This window comes from Colobus angolensis, unplaced genomic scaffold (assembly GCF_000951035.1).
Source record: "Colobus angolensis palliatus isolate OR3802 unplaced genomic scaffold, Cang.pa_1.0 Scaffold302, whole genome shotgun sequence".
Classification (NCBI taxonomy): Eukaryota; Metazoa; Chordata; class Mammalia; order Primates; family Cercopithecidae; genus Colobus; species Colobus angolensis.
In genome coordinates, this window is record NW_012116289.1 from 2,559,620 (window position 1) to 2,576,707 (window position 17,088).

The 17,088-nt window shown below is 42.2% G+C and overlaps 1 protein-coding gene across 4 annotated transcripts in view; it reads left to right on the forward strand.

Annotated features, from left to right (window-relative positions):
- The window catches only part of ELMO1 (engulfment and cell motility 1), a 586,055-nt gene that overhangs the window by 413,570 nt on the left and 155,397 nt on the right, over positions 1 to 17,088 (forward strand). For all 4 annotated transcript variants that reach the window (XM_011950145.1, XM_011950144.1, XM_011950143.1 and 1 more), the window contains one exon: positions 8,679 to 8,815. In XM_011950145.1, coding sequence (XP_011805535.1) covers positions 8,679 to 8,815 — 137 coding nt within the window. The remainder of the gene's footprint in view (positions 1 to 8,678; positions 8,816 to 17,088) is intronic.

Consider the following 17,088-nt stretch of genomic DNA (forward strand, 5'->3'; position numbering starts at 1 on the left):
ATGGTATGAGGTAGGGAGTCATAATTCATTTCTTCCAGATGCGTATACAACTGGCCCAGTTCAACAAACTGAAATTCCTTTCCACTGCAGTGTCATTTCTGTCATAAATCCAGTGACTGTATATATGGGTCTCAGGACTCCCTATTCTGTTCCATTGTTGTTTTTCCATCCATACACCAATATCACACTGTCTTCGTTGCTGTCATTTTACAAGTCTTTATATTTGGTCCCAAAAGTTTTCCAAATTTGGCATTTTAGCTAGGTACGATAATAATTACTTTGTTATTAAAACTACTAACAATTGACATGTATCGAGTGCTAATTTTATCTCAGTTAATATATGAATCACTCTACATTTAATCTTAACAGCAACCTGATAAGATAGATGCCATTGGTTTTTCTTTTTCTTTTTTTTTTTAAATGGGGATATAGAGGCCTGGAGGAATTTTAAGGTGATCAAGGTCACATTGCTATTAAGTAGTGATGTCAACATTTGCATGCAGGCCAACCTGGCTGCAGAAGCTCTGCTCTTTTATTAACACACACTGTGTGCCTGGTATGTGACCTCTGATTACTTTTGCTGAATTGGCTGTCTTTTGGTGCTATGAGTCTGATTTTCAGCCTTAACACTAGTCGGGATTTTTTTTCCTCTCTCCATGTCCTCAAAAGAAGGCCCAAGGGAAGGTGAACAATGAAGCATTGGATAAATTTCATACTATTTTTTAGTATAAATTTTATACTATTTTTAGGATGGCTGAGGATAAAAAAGACTATCCAGAGTTCTATTAAACCAGACTTCAGGAGCTGAGAAGAGCCATGAAAGTTTAAAGCCTCTGATCCCCTGTCCTGAAACAGCAGGGGTGGTAGCTTCTATCTAGGCTGCACTCATAGGCAGTGAAGGAACTTCAAGTTCTTGACCCCACTCTCCTCTTTTCACCTCTCCCACCTACGAAAGGTTCTGAACTTTTAGCATCTCCCCACGCAGTACCACCTTCCGAAATCAAACCGTTAAGGAATACCAGGTTTAAAAATAGAAAACTCAAAGTTTTCTAAGTAGGGTAAGATTATTTTTATACAAATGTATAAATATACATCTGCATCAGAGAATTCATAAATATATTATCCAGACTGACCGTAGAACTACAAATAGTTCTACTGTAAGTTTCTGTGCTGTGGATCACCAGGCAGATTTTAATGACTGCTCTAGCAGTTTTTCTATGTTAAATGCCTTTGTGTGTGTATGATGTATTCCCTTTTTCCTGTAATTCATAATTTTACAACAAAATGTCCATTGTGTTAGACCAGTGCGTGTGTCTTTTTCAAAGTACACCATTTCCAAAGTCTGTTGCAATAGCTCATGAAGTCATGGTAAAAAATATTCATACTTGCCCAGTGCTTCCCAAATCTCTGTTATTTGTGAATGGGTTCAGAGTCTCTCTTAGCATCACCAAGGTCATAGAAAGGATAAACAGAGCTTTTCAGCATCTGAAAATGTATATTTGTCTTTAGAAAATTTCTGTGAGAACAAAAATGGTATGCATTTTCCTGTGATCTTGTCATTCTATCATTAGTCAAGTAATCTCCTTATGAAATGGTCTTCGTTAGGTACGATGAACAAGTTGAGAACGTGTAAAAACAATTGACAGTTTTCTTATGAAAGAAAGAATATATCCTTGCTCGTCAAACATTTGCTAAACCTATCAAATACCACTCTAATGTCTTTACACTCTAAATTAAATGTGTGGTCATCCTGTCAATAAAGGAAATAGTAGTTTAGAAACTAAAGTTCAGTGCAGGCAGACTCTCTAAATTCTACAATTTTGGATGGGCTTTGGGGAGTTGAAGATACATTATCTGGTGTATATGTGCATGGAGACTGCTGTAATTTTGGACTTGGCAAGAGCCTTACAAATCAATTAGCCCAACTCATTTACAGGTAGGAAATCTGGAGCCCAGGGAGCTGCAGTGACCTTTGCAAGGTTATGGTCAGCTCTAGAACCATTCCCTACACTCATTTTTCATTGCTTGTTTGCTACACTGCAGTAATCCTTGTTCTCTGAGAGCCAGTGACAATACCTGCCTCACCATACATTATCCAGTGCAAAATAGGAATACATCTATTTTGACAGGCAAAGTGGTACATAAATGTACAGCATTCTTATTTTTATTTTTAAAAACATGTATGTTCAGGTTATAGCTGCTTTCAAAGCTGGCTTGCTTATAAGTGAATGAGATATCAGCAAATTAATAGAATCTGTTGTACCCTCAGTCCTGAAAATATCTTAATATTCCAGACTTAAAAAACCATTGTGTTGGATTTTTTAAATAAAGTAAAATCTCATTGTGTTAAAAATAGTGTCATTAAAACAATTTCGTTTTTAAACATCTTACTATTTTTGTCTCATTGAAAGTGTCTCTCTAAATTTCATTTATAAAATATTGTCTGCTAATTTTTTTTCTCAGTAAGTGTTGTTTTCCTTTAAAAACAATAATAAACCTCACCCTTCCTGTTTTTTATTTGTTTATTTAAACCTAAGAACTCTATTCTTAGACTGAGGCTGTCTCTGCAAGGTGACAAGCTCACGTGTATAAATATGTAGCCTGGGAGAGGCTCCACTTGATAAATGGTGAACATGGCCACCCCGTTGGCCCACACTTGCACTGAGCTTGCTGTCTTAGTCACTGTTCCCATTTGATCCTCCCAGCGAACTGATGAAGTTTGTATCCACATACACAAAAACCTTTTCACTGTTTCTTTTGTTACCAGTCAAGGACCAAGTTGTTCTTACTTTGTTATTTGCCTGTATCTCCCTGCAAAGGAGGAGCCTTCAAAAATCTTAGAATGATGGCAGGCCAACCCCTTCATATGGAGGTCAGAAACACCAGTGCTGGAGATAGAATGCTGGATTTGATTTCTGGCACTGTCGCTGCTGGTTACTCATCTTCACAGCTCCTCAGTTTTCTCATCTGTGAAACAGGGATGATAATAATAGTACCTTTATCATTATTACATATTCAGAGAGTTCAGACAAAAGTCCTTAAAATATTACCCTGCACATAGTTACCTCTTCATGTGAAATTTCAGCTTTGGAGTCTGAATACTTCCGGTGGGTTTTTGACATAATCATCAAGAATGATTGGTTGACTCTACCCCCTCCTTACCTACGGGACCCTAACACCAGATCCTCTTTCCTTCCTCATCTCCTAGAATTGTTGGAGTCTTTAAGAAGCTATATAATGTGCTGGGGATGATGATTAAAAATAGTAACTAATAGCCACGATTTACTAAGCCTATGCCATGTACTTGATTAAAAATAGTAACTAGCTGTGCATGGTGGCTCATGCCTGTAATCTTAGCACTTTGCAAGGTCAAGGCAGGCAGATCACCTGAGGTCAGGAGTTGGAGACCAGCCTGGCCAACATGGCGACACCCTGTCTCTACTAAAAACACAAAAATTAGCCGGGCATGGGGTCCTGCACCTGTAGCCCCAGCTATTCGGGAGGAGACAGGAGAATCACTTGAACCCTGGAGGAAGAGGTTACAGTGAGCCACGATTGCACCTTTGCACCCCAGCCTGGGTGACAGAGCAAGATTTCATCTCAAAAAGAAAAAAAAAATAGTAACTAATAACCACCATTTACTAAACCTATGCCAGGTGCTTGATTAAAAATAGTAACTAGGCCAGGCACAGTGGTTCACGCCTGTAATCCCAGCACTTTGGGAGGCCAAGGCGGGCAGATCACCTGAGGTCAGGAGTTCAAGACCCGCCTGACCAATGTGGAGAAACCCCGTCTCTACTAAAAATACAAAATTAGCCAGGTGTGGTGGGACACGCCTGTAATCCCAGCTACTCAGGAGGCTGAGGCAGGATAATCGCTTGAACCTGGGAGACACATGTTGCAGTGAGTTGAGATCACACCATTGCACTCCAGCCTGGGCAACAGGAGCAAAAGTCTGTCTCAAAAAAAAAATAGTAACTAATAGCCACCGTTTACTGATCCTATGCCATGTGCTAGGCACTTTACTGCACACTTTATGTACGTAATCTAACTTGGTGCTTACAAACTTTCTGTGGTTATATATTTCACAGATGAGGAAACAGGTTCAGGGAGCATTTATTTGTCTAAGGTTTTATGGCACGCTAGGGGGCATCACATTTAATTATTTGAATGCAAGTTTGTCTCACTCTCACTGCTGTAATATCCTGCCTCCTCATTCCTGTGTTTTCTCTGACCTCCAGTGATCTTGAGCACATGTTTTCTTATGCTGTTGTCAGTGTACTTGCTTGCTTTTTTTTTTAATATTAGTAATTTCACATGGCTTAAGCAAATTACATACCAACAAATTGTGTACAAAGAATTATGTACAAAAGAATTCCAATTCCAGTTTGCTGTGGTGATTCCAGTGTCATCAGGAGCTCCTACTAACTGTCTAGGGTATAGCCCTCATTTTTATGCTGACAAAATGGCTGCAGGAGCTCCAGTCATCACTCCTGTGTTCCAGACATGAAGAAGTTGAAGTGGGGAGGCAGAGACAAAAGGCCACAAGTCAACCAAGTCTTTCCCCTTTTAAAGGTCTTTCCTGGGAACTGTGCCCAACAGTTTTAACTTACCTGTTATTTGGGATTGGGTTATATGATGACTCTTAATCACAAGGGAGGCTGCAAATTGTACTTTTTTAGCTGGGCACATTGTTGTCATGAACAAAACTCAGGTTCTATTAACATGAAACCCAACTTGTGAGTTTCTTGAAATAAATCAAATGCATTCATCCAGTGTCACTTTTCCCCAGTGACTGAGCACCTGAGGAAACCTTGATATGTTACGGAAGCTGAGAAAGATAAAATACCTTAAGGAAGAAAAAAGAGTTGGTTCAGGAGAAGCTAGGAACCAGGTAGACGATTTCTTGGCTGCTCAACACAGTTGTCGAGAGTGCAGCTTTGCCCAGACCCACGAAAGGAGGAGTAAGGTCCAGAAGGGGAGTGGAACCCTGGTGATTCCAGCCTAACTCCACGTAAGCCATGAGTAGTAGGAGGAAAGCAGAGGAATCTCACACAGTAAATATACATAAGCATTCATAGATGAAGCTGCGCCTCTTGTAAGATTTTACTTCATAAATATTTTCTGTGGATAGAAAAACACTTGTTTCAGATTTGTGTTGGCAGAAGTGCATTGGAGGCAGGGTTAATTGAGAAACAGAATGAGGAAAGCGAGTGAAGCAGAATAATGATGGACTTTGGAGCCAACTCCACCTTGAATCCTAGCACCACTGCTTGCAAACTATGTGACCTTGGACAAGTTTCCAAGCCTTTCTAAATCTCCTATTTATAATCTTAAAAAGAAGTTAGTAATATCTTACTTTTGTGCCTGACATAGTAAGTGACTAGGAAGTCCGTCATCCAGTGCCCGGTGCGTGGCTGCTGGCCTTGGTACTGCTATCTCATGGCCGAGTGTTCTCAGTCAGCAGGTGCTGGCTACGCACTTGCTGTGATCCACATTGGACTGCAGGTCATGATCTGGGTTTATGTTGAAGGAGGAGTACGGGAGACCTAAGAGAGTGGGTGGAGGAATTCGTTTTCAAAGCAGCAACCACAAAGAAATACAGTGAGCTCTTGATGTCAACTAAGGTAGGAAGTCTGCTGCTGGATCAGCTGACTGTGGGTTTCAGATGCTCATTTGGGGCCGACTAAAAGAAGCTCATGATGGAAGGTGTTATTTATCCAAGTTTTACCTTTCTCACATGTAAAATGAGGATGTCCATAAGGCCTACCTTCGAGGGTTGTTGCAAGAATAGTGCTTGTAGAACCGTTGGCATGTCATATGTACCCAACGAATTGTTTAGTTAATTACTAATGATGTCACTTCCCTCCCTCTTTACCCAAGTAAGAGCAGGGCTTGCAAGTCTCAGTTTTGTCTGGCTGTCTTAGCTCCACTGATCACATAAAAACTTTTACTAGGGCATAAAGCAGACATATAATCACACTAGATCCAAAAATGATACTGTGATAATATGGATTAATAACAAGTTCTTAGATGGCAACAGTGTTTTAAGGTACAGCTGAAGATTTGTAAATTTCATTAGCTTTGGTGCTTATGAAAGTGAGACCGACCGCTCATTGCCCAGGGCAGCAAACTGCACAGGCTGCCAGTGTTGATCTTCTGAGTTTCTTAAATAGCTTTGTGTCGCAGGTCAGAACTTCACATTTGCCATCTCTCTGCTAGACTATAACACAGGCTGGGGTGGGATGACTTACATGTTCTTGCTTCTAACTGCTGAAACGTGAACAGGTTGGACTAGGAATTAGTGGGAAAAGAAATCACAGAAAAACTCACGTTCCTGGGAACAGTAGGCAGGTGCAATATTTATTGTCATCACCACCACTTCCCTCCATATTGGTGTTAACTTTAATCCTGTCCAAAGCACTTTCCCATCAGTTGACTTATTTGATCTGCTTTGAAGCCTAGGGAGAAGGCAGAGGCGATTTCATTTCCTCTTTTTTTTTTTTTTGAGGTGGAGTTTCGCTTTTGTCACCCAGGCTGGAATGCAGTGGTGTGATCTCGGTTCACTGCAACCTCCACCTCCTGGATTCAAGCGATTCTCCTGTCTCAGCCTCCAGAGTAGCTGGGACTATAGGCGCATGCCACCATGCCCAGCTAATTTTTGTATTTTTAGTAGAGACAGGATTTCAGCATGTTGGCCACGCTGGTCTCTCAAACTCCTGACCTCAGATAATCCACCCCCCTAGGCCTCCCAAAGCGCTGGGATTACAGGTGTGAGCCACTGTGCCCAGCCCTCCATTTTTTAATTAAGAAAATTGAGGCTTAGAAAGGTGAAGTGACTTGCTCCTGATTGGCCTGGGCTGCTCTTGAACCCAAATCTTCTGTCCCCCAACCCCTGGACTCTTCCTGCAGGACTGTGCATTGCTCCTGGCCCATGTCCTTACTTTATTCAGAAGAAAACAGCATTACCATATCTTCAAATCAGGTTGTGCCCTTTAGAAGTGGTGAGCTGTGCAAATATACACCACGTTGCTGTTGTTTTAAACTGTTGAGAGGTCTGAAATTTACTGTGTTCATGAAGGTCGAAGAGAGAAGAGGTTGGTGTGTAATAGCTTGGTGGCCGGGTACCCTTGAGTGTGTTTCCATGAGGCTTGATCAGGGTTTGTTCACTGGGGTCCTGCACTATAGGATTCTAAGCAGATCCGCTGCTCATCTGCATGGCAGGCACCAGGGCTCTCCCCGAGAACAGAAGGTCTCTGCTGTAAGTCTGCTCCCACCCCTCCCTCCATCCTGTCCTGGACTTCCAGGGCCTGAAACCCCACCATTCTGAGCCTTGAGGATGAATTGACCTTAAAAGATATTCCAACAGCAAATGAAACACCTTATGTTCTCACTCATAAGTGGGAGTTAAACAGTGAGAACACATGGACACAGGGAGGGGAACAACACACACCAGGGGTAGCTGGGGGTTGGGGGGCTAAGGGAGAGAGAGCATTAGGACAAATAGTGCATGCAGGACTTAAAACCTGCATGATGGGTTGGTGTGCTACTGTGTGAAAGCCTGAAAGTCATCCAGTCCTCATGCAAACCACCATGTTGCATGTATACCTGTGTAACAAACCTTCATGTTCTCTACTTGTATTCCAGAACTTAAAGTAAAATTAAAAAAAAAAAAGATTCCAAATAAAATAGAAAGACTTTCACTGTATGTAACAGCATATATATTTATTTTTTAAAAACCTTAGGGTATTGGTTTTGGGGGTCACAAACCCTAATTCCATGGGCTCCACAATATCCTCATCCATAAGACATGAGTGGTAAGAGGAACTGTAAAGATCAAATGAGGTGTAATGTACAGAAAGGCTATAAAATTGTAAGCTTGACTGATGGGATGATGGGAGGGGCTGGGGCGCTGGTCTGAGGAGGAGGAGGAGGAGGAGGAGGAGAGTAGGGACCAGACCTAAAGTTCAGTGTTCAGAGCACTAGATCTGACCCAAGGAAGCTCTCCAGTGGGGGCTTGAAGGCAATTTTGGCTGACTTTCCGGTTTTGCCCAGGACTGGACTAGTTGCCGCCTTCAAAGCCATTCAGGTTGCTTTGACCTCCAGCCATCTGTGCCTGGAAATGTAAAACAAATGGTTAATGGCATCAGATGGTTAATGATCTGAAATGTCCCCTGCTTACTGCCATAAGAGAGAAAAGAGCCCCCTGGAGAAATAAGCATGGATGCTATTTTCAAAGTTGCAATTAATCATGTATTCAGGAAAACCCATCTTCTGCCAGTTATTCTGATAAGAAAGAGGAAATTGAGGGTGATGGAGGAGCTGTGCCTGAGAGGGCAGTTTGAATAATCTGTATAAGGTCAAGAAGGCAGATATAGGGCTCATAATCAACACAGCAGTTTTGGAGCAAAGCCAAGGGGGTCATGTCCTGGCGTGGGTTAGGGACTGACTGTTGTCAGTCAAAATATGTGCCTAAGGCTAGGTCTGGCCATCTGACCTTAAGCTTCCAAGTTGTATGGGAACCATCCTTTGGTTGCTTTTTCAGAAATGCTTTTTCACCATTATTGCCTGAACCAAAGATATCTCCGCTTGTCTCCCTTTGGGGTACCTACCTGTGGTTATGTCCTCGCGTTTCACTGTTTTAAAACTTCTTCCCTTATTTTCCATGTTTCCTCCAGCTAGTGAGACCTGCAACGACTTCCACCCGATGTTCTTCACCCACGACAGATCCTTTGAGGAGTTTTTCTGCATCTGTATCCAGCTCCTGAACAAGACATGGAAGGAAATGAGGGCAACTTCTGAAGACTTCAACAAGGTAATGTGGATCTCGGGTAGAGGCAGGGGATTCCCGTGACGCCAAAGGGACCTGCTGCATGGTCCCTTGTCTGTGTGCAGAAGGCATTTGGCAAGGTGGGGAAATGAGGAAGATTGCAATGACAGTTGCTTCAAGAGTGGAGAAAGACAAACACACATCCCTGTGTAGACATGAATCTGTGTGCTGGGGATGACCTCATCCCTCTGGGGGTAAGCTTGGAGCAGCTTTGTTCCTTTTGTCTAAGCCAGAGTCACCAGCAGAGAGTTGTTCTTGAGGTACATTATCAAGGTGAACGTTTCCTTTCGGAGCATTAGTTTGGGATGCCTTGTCAATATTGCAAGATCTGCCGGGGAAGGGACCTTCCCTCCACCTGTCCAGGAGACTGGTACACAGCAAATGAGATCAGGAAGACTGCTGCACCTAGTCCAGTGATTTCTTTGTGGATTATGGATGTGTTGTGATCATCTGCCCCGTGCTGTATCAAAAGAATTTTTATTAAAATGAAAGCTCTCTTTCAAAGAACTGAGTCATTAAAGTTATATGCAACATTTCTTGGTTTACAGTAAGCATTTGATCCTTTGAACTGAGATGTCCCTTGGTTTTCTGTATCATAATGTCTCACTAGAGTGTGACTTTCACATTTCGATTTGTGTGTGAATAACGAGCAGAGGGAAGGGCATTGGCCAACTTAAAGAGAGCAGAAGCACTATCCATGCTTTCATACAGAAGCAAAATCTTTGTCCTTAGATAAAGGCCTGATTAGCAATAGTAACTAATGGCATATTGCAGCCTTTAGTACTTTCAGTTTGCTGCTATAGATGACTCTGAATGTGGTCGGGTTCGTCACCCATGCCCACTCACCCAGCACTAAGGGCTGTGACTAAGAGTCAAAGGCTCTAGGCCTCAGTCATACTGTGGGGCTCTCATGGGCATGTGCTTGTTCCGTAACGTAATATCTGAATTTCACCTGCACTTAATATACTTGTTAGTTATTGCCTCCCTGTCACCTCCTCCCTGGATATACATCTCATCCTTGTTTCCCACTATATTTCTGGTTTGTGGCATCTGGAACCAACACCAATTGAAAAGAAAGAAAATCAGGAAAAGGACCCCAAGCTTCAGTCAGGTCCTAATCTGACTTTCTTCCTCAGCACAGTGTTCTCACCTGCCATATCATCTCTGTCATCCCAACGATCTGTCCTTGGCATCTTGGTCATCCATTGAATTCACTGAAATAGACCCCAGTAATGCCCTTCTGTGGAGAGCATTGGTCTGGAAGCTGCAATCCAGAGCCGCTGTGTGTCTGAGCAGCTGTGCCGGAGGACAGGCACGTTTCAAGAAGGAAAGTGGAGAAAAGAAGCCCATTAATTTCCCTATGATTGTAACTGCGGCCTCCTAAATGTACTTCACTTGATTATGAGAGACTTTGCAATTCAGGTGCAAATCATCCCTGGGAAAGAGGGAAGGAGGAGCAGGGAGGCCTTTGTTCAATCAAACCAAAAAAAGAGAGTTAAATCAGTAGTCTTTGAAATTGGCTAAGGGACTAAGGCCACTGTGCCCTGGATCATTTCAGCCCTTTCATGTGCTGCTGTGTGAAAGCCATCCAGTCCTCAGCTTTGCGAGCTGGGGACACCTGTTCCTCCGGGAGAAGGAGACCTCACCAGCTGTTACAGATTTGGGCATCAGATGTCTGCTTTCTGAGAGATCTTATTTATCCTGCTTTTCCTGAATTATAAATTCTGCATTTTTGCAGAATAGTATCTGCAAATAATAATGTTTCAGATATTAGTCTTATTGATCTAGGCACAGATAAGCTGTGTAGAAAATATGAAAGTTCTGCAGAGGACTGACTCTGGGGATGAGCATTCAGACACTTAAATCCTATAGAAGTTACGGTTTATAACATGAACCACCAAGAGTTCCTTGTTAGCAAAGGAAGCCAGAGGCCCCAGGCTGGAGGAGGTGGGCACAGCTGGTAGAGGGAGGTGACCATAGCTCTAGGGTCCCTGTGGCTTGTGGCCATGTGGTCAGATTGGTGGCAGACATCTTGCCTGTTCAGGGCCCTGGCAGGAGACAGCAAACCCCCCAGAGTGTCACTCTGAAACTTTTATCATAATTAGCCTATATAGCTGTGAAATCTCTTCAGTAAGACCTAAGAGCCAGGTTTTGGGTGCAGTTTCTTACTGTAGCTCTAATGCCATCTTTTTGTGTTGTTTACAGATCATAGATTAATGCTGGGGGGGTCACACCTCTACTGCCAAGTAGGGATGACAGTTTATGGCTGAGGACAAACAGCTCGAGGCTCGAGAGCCAGAGGGTCCTGCCTCACATCCAGATAGCCATCAGGCAAGAGCAGATATCAGAGGAAAATCAGGGATGGGAAGGACAAGAAATTTTAATTTGCTACATTAAATACTTTTATTGTGTTTGCTTTTTTTTTTTTTTCCTTTTTCTCAGTACTATGCATGCCTTACTTATGTAATCAGAAAAATATATCAGGTATTTACATTTCTATCATGTGTATATCACTTTTCTGTTGCTGATATAGCAAATTACCACAAATTTAGTAGCTTAGACAATGCAAATTTATCTTACAGTTCATAGTTCAGAAGTCAACAATGGATTTCACTGGGCTAAAATCAAGGCAGCAGCAGAGCTGTTTCTTTCCAGAGGCTCTAGGAGAAAATTTGTTTCCTTGCTTTTTTCACTTTCTGGTGGTCACCTGCATTCCTTGGCTTATGTCCTTGTTGTCCATCTTCAAAGCCAGCAAGGACAGCTTGAGTCCTTCTCACATGCCATCCCATCACCCTGATCCCTCTTCTGCCTTGGTCTTCCAAACCTTTAAGGATCTTGTGATTACACTGGGGGACCTAGATAATCCGGCATCATCTTCACATCTTAAAGTTGACTGATAGTAACCTTAATTCTATCTGCAACCCCAATCCCCTGTGCTGCAGAAGGTAACGTATTTGCAGGTTCTGAGGATCGGAACACAGGCACCAATGGAAAGCCGTTATTCTGCCTACTCCAGTGTGTATTTGATTTGCAGCTATATTAGATTTTTAGATGTGTAGATCAGTTTAAATTAATGAAACACGGACAGACGAGCCTTTCGTTTGTTTTTCTTTTTGCTGGTAGACATAATACCTGTCACAGAGTTCTGCTAGTGGCAACTCAGATACAGATATAATTATGTCCCTTTTCTTTTATGGCCCTGTTCTGCCTCCAGTAGCCTTTTTAAAAAGGAAGCCCCTGTGTGACAGCCTCTAGTTCATTTTGAAGACTGCCTTTCTGATTTTTTCCTGCTGCCCATCTATCAGCCACTGTTCTGCTTTACCTGATAATAAATTGGAGAAGAGAGAAGAGCTGAAAGTTAAATCAGTTCACTTTTCTTCTTGTTATTAACTTGGTAGCACAGGAGATTGAATTTAGGAACAAATGTGGATTGTGAATTACTGGTAGATTTAATGTTTTTTTCTTATTCCCTGACTGTCCACATTCAAATTCAGAAATATCTTTAAAAAGCCCAACATGAAACATAATTTCTTTTCAACTTTCTTGGACACCATCTCAGGCTCTTGCCACTGTAAACAGAGTGTGGAAGGTGGATTTATTTGTCAACCCTGAGACCCAGGGCTCTGTGAGCAGGGCTTAGCTATCTGCCTTCTTTAGCTCCTCACTGGAGAAGCAGTGCCCCTCAATTTAAAATTTTGATTTGCCCAACAAACTACGCTGGATTCTATCAGAGGCAGGAATAGCTTCTGCAGCCCGCCTTGCTTGGGACACCAGTTTATAGATATCTAGTGCTTGGTAGTTAATGCCACTGCTGGAAGAGGGTGTTTGGAAAAGCAGCTGTCGTCTGCTCTTCCGGGCTTGGGAAGCAGCAGATGGAATGTTTTTTATTTATATAAGAGAAGTAGAATTGGAGAGTGATTAAAATATTTATGCTTTGAAAAGTACTTTCTTTCAGTTTCTCAATATAGCACTCTGCAGAATAATCCATTGATTCAGGCCATTGAGTTTGTGTTCTATGTTTTTGTCTTTTATTACCAATATTTTAGAGCATGCATTATTCATTTTTATGGGCATTAGGGAAGAGCTAAACTGCAGCTGGATACCTCAGCACACAAGTAGCCCCGTAATCATTTCATTGAAATCCTCATTTTTGAGCGGGGTTAAGAAAGGGGACACAAGTAACTTGGATATTTTAGGTATGGGAATCTCATTTAAAGCATGTGTGGCTAACTACTCCACTGTAAAAAAAAAAAATCTAATGAGAATATACACTTTAAAATACATGTCTGTGTGTAGCACTGTTTCTCACCTTTAACTGTACGTTGGAATCACCTGTGGGCTTTTGAAAACCCTGTTATCCCACTGGCCAACCGCACCACAGATTAATTAAATCATCGGAGGGGGAAAGCTATGAATGAGTATTTTCATTAAGGTAGATTTGACCATTAAAGGTGATTTATGTTAATAGACCCCACATCATTGACATATGTGACACTTATCACAAGCTACTATAAATTTCGTGCATTGATGGAGTAGGATGCTTGTTGACCTGTGTGACCCAGGTTTTCATCCTGAGTCTGCTATTCCAGAGCTCTGTCTGAGAATCTAAAAATAATAATAGTTTTTAAAAGGATCTATCACCCTCTCTTTTGGCGGGGTGATAATAAATTGAAGTAATTAGTGTAAAAATGCTTTGAGGTTGCAGTGAGCCAAGATCACGCCACTGCACTCCAGCCTGGGTGACAGAGAGAGACTCTGTCTCAAAAAAAAAAAACGGCTTCGAGGAAGTAAAAATGGCATATGTAGTTGTGGAGTGTACTGAAAAAGGTAAAGCCTTTCTATGAAAAAAGGAGTAAATTGCCCTTTTCACAAACAGACATTTTTTGGCTATGTTAAAAAAAAAAAAGTAAGCTATGAATTTCGCACTAAATTCTGAACTGAATTAATAACCCATGTAACTGACAAAAATAGGCTTTAAGCTGAAATTTTCATGGATTTTGGAAGTGTCTTCCTCCAAACAACTTTATTAGGTACCTTAGTTTCCTTGTGAAACACACGGTAGCAGTCTAAAAATCAGCAGGTCCCATGATTTTCACATATTTAATGGCTGATGAGAATTAAGTCCTCCCCAACAATTGCTAGTTGCCCAGATCTCTTCACTGATGATTGAGCCCTTTTAGAAACCATCAAAATATTTGTTCCTAGCATTGGTGTTGCTTTAGACGCTATCAAAATCGACATTATAAGCCAAGATCAGATGATTGTGCCACACTTTCAGATTACCAAAATGGAAGAAACTAATTTGAAAAATGAAATCATTTTAGAGTAAAAGCGCTATTTTGAAACTTTATCCAGCAGCATAATAAACTAAGCGCACACAATAGAGCTTAGAATCTCAGGCTTGCAGATGAAAAACCATCCCTTAAAATAGCCGAGACTGTGCATAGGGAGAACCCAGGCCCATTAAACAAAGCTGCAGCTGCCCTTGGCCAGGCTGTGAGCTTCATCTGAGTCAATGGGAGAAAATCTCAATTAGGAAGAATGGCAGGACAGAAGGAAACATCCTGAGAAATCCCCTATGAAGATTATTCATAGGAAATAACCACCAGCTAGTCACATCTAGTGGATTATAGTGTGGGATAGAAAAGGGATTGTGTTTAAAACCTTAAAGGCAGCTAACACATGAATAAAAAAGGGAAATGTGTTTGCTTCTCAAACTGTTTGCAGCTTACTGACTTTCTGTGCATGCTTTTCAGGGGACAATTATATATTCAGGAGTCCCCTTATTAGGACAGTTCAACTTCATAGTGGTGCAGACGGCGCTCTGTTGGTTAGCTGAGCTGGCCTAGGGAATGAAAGGTGGTCTGTAACTCTCATCATGAATAAACATGAGTCTCCTCATTTGCATGAGGCAGGTGACTGTAAAATATCTTGGAGCAAGCTGTGAAAGGAAGCTTTGTGCATCCATGCCCAGGGGAAGCCGGGAGGACTCAGCGTTGTTTATCTTCATTAGAATTCCATCTAGTGCTGCTGTTATTAATCTGAACTGGGCCTGATGTGGCTAATAAAGTAGGTGTATGTTTTAATTGAAACATGAATATTTGAGTAGAGGAGAAGTCTTAAAGAGCCCTAATGTCGTACAATGAGGTTTTCCATTTTTCAACTGTCTAGGCCATTAACAAGCTTTTCTTTTCAAAAGGCTTCTGATGTTTCACAAAGGTCTTAGGCTTGCCACACAGGCAGTGGAACCTCCTCTAGAAGCAAATGCATTATATGAATAGATTTAATTATTATTTCTTTGGCATTCCCTGTTGAATAGGTAGCAAAGAGTTTCATCTGTGTGTCTGCTTTTAAGCTATTCGCGTAAGATAGTGTTACCTATTTCCGTGGAGTCTGCCACTTTCTGTTGGACAGCAATCAAGATGTGTCCTCTCCAGTCCTCATCAAGGTCAGTTATACTATCCAGAGATAGCAGAAAGACTGGGAAAGTGACTTTGGTAACTTATGTCTTTCAATAAGTGTATGTTCAAATAGACCCCATTGTCATACATAAAGAGATATGTATTAATGACAGGTAACATGACTCTGGCCAAGTCAGGGAAGCACTATGGTATACAGCAATATTTCTCATTCTCTTTTGCATTATCACCCCGCTAGAGAGTTTTTATAGGTATTTTTCCCCAATCACCCTCCCCCGAAATTGTAATTTCAGATATATTGTATATCTCTTTGTGTATGTACGTATAACTGTGCCTTCTATGTAAAAAGAGTAAGATTTACTCCTCCAGAAACCATTTTTGTGCCCTCCCTAAGGATGATGTCCCCACACCCTCATCAAGAATGCATGGTGCAAAGGCAAGAACCAAGGCTGAATTAGCAGGAGGATCTGGTGGCAGTCCCAGTTGGCCCCTCACCAGCAGTCTGACCTTGATCTTCTCCTTTAACCACCAAATCCCTTCTCACCTGTAAACTGGTAGTGGCAGTAGTAATAAATAATACTTCCCAGAGTCACTGGGGATTAAGCTGTCATTGGGTTTGCTTTGCAAATTGCCCTATACAAATAGGAGGTGCTAATCTCAACAGGCAAAACCTAAAGTGGCAGTAATTTGCACTTGGTCGTGCAGTGTAATTGAGCTGCCTTGATTTCCCCAGATAGTTTGTTCAAATATCCATAAATACAGATTGTTTTATACCTCTGTATGGGGGTGCATTGAACTTTAGTTTGGCCATAGAGGGGATTTTGACCACTGTGGTCACTCCTCCCCAGCCCACCCACAAACAAATATACTGCAGATGAGGCAGGGGACGGGGGACAGTACATAAAAATGCCAAGGGCCTCCCTTCCAGCTGGGTAACCTTGTGCAAGGGACTCGGTTCTGTCGGCTTCAGATTCCTCAGTGTGAGATAGGAATAGAAAATTACCCACAGCTAGGATGGCTGTGTACCCTGATGGCATCAGGCAGATAAACTGGCAGGCTCAGCACTGGCCTGGAGCCAACACCAGTCCACAGTATTGGAGAGCTGGGAGAAGACTGGGTGACACGGGATTCCAAATGCATCTGAAAAGGAAAAGGATGCTCATGGCAACACTGACAGCAAACATCTTCAGGAAAGGTGGACAAGCTGCTCCCTCAAGTTTAGTGATTAACTTAGTAGTGACTCTTTTTTTTGTTTTTGTTTTTTTTGGAGACAGAGTCTTGCTCTTGTCACCCAGGCTGGAGTGCCATGGCACAATCTCAGCTCACTGCATCCTCTGCATCCCGAATTCAAGTGATTCTCCTGCCTCAGCCTCCCAAGTAGCTGAGATTACAGGCTCCTGCCATGAGACCTGGTTAATTTTTGCAATTTTATTACAGATGGGGCTTCACCATGTTGGCCAGGCTGGTCTTGAACTCCTGACCTCAGGTGATTCACCTACCTTGGCCTCCTGAAGTGCTGGAATTACAGGCATGAGCCACCATGCCCAGTCAGTAGTGACTTAACTTCCAAGTGTGCTGCCGTGGTGGTCTCAGCTGCATGGGGTCCATGGCAGCTTTTATGAAGAACACAGAGAAGACCTCAGAGGGTGACCCATTTTCAGGGACTGTCCTGGGGTTGTGCACTGTACCCTGCATCTCCCAACCCTCTACCCCCTGAATTTACAGCCCTGGCAGCATCTCTTTATAAGGAAGGAGAATGCAAGGAATCTTGAGTCATCCAGGAAGAGTTGGATGTTGTTGACCCTGTTCATGTAATTTTCTTTCTTTCTTTCTTTCTTT